We start from the raw sequence: 4,188 nt of genomic DNA on the forward strand, positions 1-4,188 counted from the left end.
CTCTATCTTGTTCACATATCTGATTATTCTTGGTATCCAGGGCAAGTGACAACCTCTGCAATATAAACATGATGAAATCAAAATGCAGATCTGGCACGGACGTGATTGTGGTACCGAGTGAAATGTCCAACACAGCACCACACTAAAAAGCGCTCTCTTCCTTTTTCTCCTTGCATATTTTTCCTTGCTTCGATGCCTTCTGTTTCCCTTATCAGTCTCTCTCTCTCATCTCTCATCTCTGTCATCTCTCATCTCTCATCTCTGTGTGTAGTTAAATGGAGGAGAAGGAGAGGAGTAGGAGCCGGTCTCCTTCTCGTAGCCGTAGGGCCAGCCGGGTGCAGCAGGTGGTGGGGACGTTGATCAGACGCACCCGAGAATCACTCAGCAGGTACAGTATCAACAAACACATGCACACACGTATACACTGAACAAAAATATTAACACAACATGCAACAGTTTCAATTTTTTACAGTTCATATAAGGAAATAAGTCAATTGAAATGAATTCATTAGGCCCTAATCTATGGATTTCACCAGATTGGGAATACAGATATGCATCTGTTGGTCACAGATACCTTAAAAAAAAGGTAGGGGTGTGGATCAGAGTTGATCAGGCTGTTGATTGTGGCAAGTGGAATGTTGTCCCACTCCTCTTCAATGGTTGTGCGAACTTGCAGGACATTGGCGGGATCTGGAACACGCTGTCGTACACGTCGATCCAGAGCGTCCCAAACATGCTTAATGGGTGACATCTCTGGTGAGCATGCAGGCCATGGAAGAACTGGGACATTTTCAGATCCTTGCGACATGGGGCCGTGCATTATCATGCTGAAACATGAGGTGATGGCGGCAGATGAGTGGCCCAACAATGGGCCTCAGACTTTTGTCACGGTATCTCTGTGCATTCAAATTGCCATCGATAAAATGCAATTGTGCTCGTTGTCCGTAGCTTGCCCATACCATAACCCCACCATCACCATGAGGCACTCTGTTCACAACGCGGACATCAGCGAACTGCTCGCCCACACGATGCCGTACACATTTGTCTGCCATCTGCCTGGTACTGTTGAAACCAGGATTCATCCATGAAGAGCACATTTCTCCAGCCTGCCAGTTGCAATCAAAGGTGAGCATTTACCCACTGAAGTCGGTTACGACACCGAACTGCAGTCTGGTTAAGACCCTGGTGAGGACGACAAGCTCGCAGACTTGCTTCCCTGAGACGGTTTCTGACAGTTTGTGCACAATTTCTTTGGTTTTGCAAACCCACAGTTTCATAAGCTGTCTGGGTCTCTGGTCTCAGATGATCCTGCAGGTGAAGAAGCAGAATGTGGAGGTCCTGGGCTGGAAATGGTTACACGTGGTCTGTGGTTGTGAGGCCGGTTGGACGTACTGCCAAATTCTCTTAAACAACGTTAAAGGCGGCTTTATGGTAGTGAAATGAACATTAAATCCTCTGGCAACCGCTCTGGTGGACATTCCTGCAGTCAGCATGCCAATTGCACGCTCCCTCAAAACTTGAGACATTATGACATTGTGTTTTGTGACAAAACTGCACATTTTAGAGTGGCCTTTTATTGCCCCCAGCACAAAGTGCACCAGTTGAATGATCATGCTGTTTAATCAGCTTTGTGATATGCCACACCTGTCAGGTGGATGGATTATCTTGGCAAAGGAAAAATGTGCACTGACAGGAATGTAAACAAATTTGTGAACAAAATTTGATAGGAATATGTTTTTTGTGCGTATGGAACATTTCTGGGATGTTTTATTTCAGCTCATGAAACATGGGACCAACACTTTACATGTTGCATTTATATTGTTGTTCAGTGCCTCAATATATATTTACATGAAGAATGTGGATGGGCCATTTGTTATGCATGCTTAGGAAACAGCTGACAGGGCGGGAAAGAGAGGGATGACTAGCCCCCTTGCAGCGAGTCTAATTTAATGTTTAACACAAAGACTTAACTCACATAGTCTCACACCAGCTGCTCTGCCACTCTCAATAACCCCTGACCTCTAACCCCTGTTTAAACCCTGTTTGACCTCTCAGAGAGCGGATCCTTGGCGATGGGAGGTCCAACCGGTCAGGCAGCGTGTCCAGTCAGAACTTCCCGGTGAGGCTAACGGTTCAGATCGTCAGAGACCCGGTGTTGGACTCCAGAGGTCATGGGTTCACCCTCTCCAAACAGCACCCCCTGCTGGTCAGGGACGTGTCTACAGGTACGCTGTGTGTGTGTGTTGTTGTTGTTGTTAAGTGACTAGACAGCCCACTCTGTACTCACTAAGTCTAGGGGTTCTAGGTTTGCCTAATGGTTCTGTAACTGGAATGAATGTGTATATTAATGTGACAAGTAAGCGTATGTGACCAGGTGTTGAATGCATGTACCCAGGAGACAACTGCCTTACCTAGGTCAAGGGCCTTGACTCCTCTTGGTTGGCCAGAGCAAGAGGATTATTATTTGTTCAGATGGTGACGAAAACAAATATGCACAAAAAGGAAAAATACCAAAGGCATGCCCAAATGAAAGACTCGACAACAAACGAAAGGCCTCGTGGCCACCAAACAAACAAGCAGCTTCACGGCTTGCAAGCTGGGACTCTGACTGACCAACCCCTTAATTGGCAGTACCTGCCCATATCAAGGCTTGGCAGCACAACACTGGCAGAGAGGCTAGTAGAGAGGCTGGCAGAGAGGCTAGTAGAGAGACTGGCAGAGAGTCTGAGTGTGGGAGTGGCAGTTATAGTGAACTGTAATGTGGTGTGTAAACCTAGTCTATGTCAGTGTGTGTTTGTTTTTACTAGGACTTGATGCGGTGGTACATATCAGTGATTTCTTTTATCTATGACATTTCTGTAAATGAAACGTGTGTCTACGTCCCAATTTGTTTTTTTTTACGGGTTGTCTATGTCTGTAAGTTGTTACGTCTATTTGTCTGAAACAGTGTCCCCTCCCTGCTCCTGTCTTGGTTGGACCAGGTCCCTCTTGAAAAATAGATTTGATCGCAATGAGACTAACCTGGATAAATAAAGGCTGAGTAGAAAGGAAATAAATCTAAATCAAATGTGTCAGAGAGAGAGAGAGAGAGAGAGAGATAGAGAGAGAGAGAGAGAGAGAGAGATAGGGCGAGAGAGAGAGAGAGAGATAGGGCGAGAGAGAGAGAGAGATAGGGCGAGATAGGGCGAGAGAGAGAGAGAGAGAGAGAGAGAGAGAGAGAGAGAGAGAGAGAGAGAGAGAGAGAGAGAGAGAGAGAATGCTCTCCCTCAAGTATGGCCACCTGCTTCATCATGCCACGGTAGACCCGCCCACAGCAAGGCAGATTTAGAATGCCAGGCACCGTGCCAAAAAAGCCACGGAAACAATACAGCCACCTGCTCATCCGTCTTAGATTTGATCACTCATTCACCCTTCATCTAGGTGGAGAAGCGCACGCACACGCAGCCTTGCTGAGCTGCGTCTTTTCTCTAGAAACAGCTGATAATTTCCCTGAGGTGTACCCTGCTGCCCCCCCCCCCCCCCAGCCCAATAATCACAACCTGCCAAAGAGAGAGAGGGGGGGTACGAAAAAAGAGAGAGAGAAAGAGAGATAGATGGGGTGTGGGACAGAGAGGGAGGAGAGAGAAGGAAGAAGAAAGAAGTGGGTGGGTGAGAGAGAGAGAGAGAGAGAGAGGAAGATATAAAGGGAGAGAAGGAGGGAGTGAGACAGAGAGAGAGAGAGACAGTGAGAGAGGAAGAGGCAGAGTGAGAGTTTGAAGGGAGGAGGGCCACCACCTGAGGGAGTCTATAAGGTCCTGGCAGGGCAGCAGAGAGAGAGAGAAAGAGAGAGAGAGGGGGGGACTGAGTGGAGCGAAGGTTAACGTTTATTGTCATGAATCTTGCCATGGAGGCAGAACTGAGCGATTTCCCGCTAGATGGGCCAGCTGAAAAGGCTATATTGTAGAAATGAATTAGAACAAAAATGTGCTTTTTGGTCTTAATTTAAGGTTAGGGTTAGGCATTAAAAGCGCTGCATGTTCAATCCAACTTCTGCATTGGCTGTGTAGCATTTATGGTGATACGGCCTCTGCAGAATTCAAGGCATTCGTACTTCTCACGCTTCGCGGAGCAGCGCAGAGCTGTTGTGAAGGAAGTTGTCAAGGAAGTGAGTTTGTGTTTATACAGGACCTCCCGCTCTCCACTACCGTC

At 47.1% G+C, this 4,188-nt stretch overlaps 1 protein-coding gene across 1 annotated transcript in view; it reads left to right on the forward strand.

Annotated features, from left to right (window-relative positions):
• The first annotated feature begins 275 nt into the window (after positions 1 to 275).
• frmpd1b (FERM and PDZ domain containing 1b) overlaps positions 276 to 4,188 on the forward strand; it is an 18,093-nt gene continuing 14,180 nt past the window's right edge. Inside the window, exons 1-2 of the mRNA XM_038992555.1 lie at positions 276 to 388; positions 2,056 to 2,225. Coding sequence (XP_038848483.1) covers positions 276 to 388; positions 2,056 to 2,225 — 283 coding nt within the window. The remainder of the gene's footprint in view (positions 389 to 2,055; positions 2,226 to 4,188) is intronic.

The sequence above is a fragment of the Salvelinus namaycush genome, chromosome 5 (assembly GCF_016432855.1).
Source record: "Salvelinus namaycush isolate Seneca chromosome 5, SaNama_1.0, whole genome shotgun sequence".
NCBI lineage: Eukaryota > Metazoa > Chordata > Actinopteri > Salmoniformes > Salmonidae > Salvelinus > Salvelinus namaycush.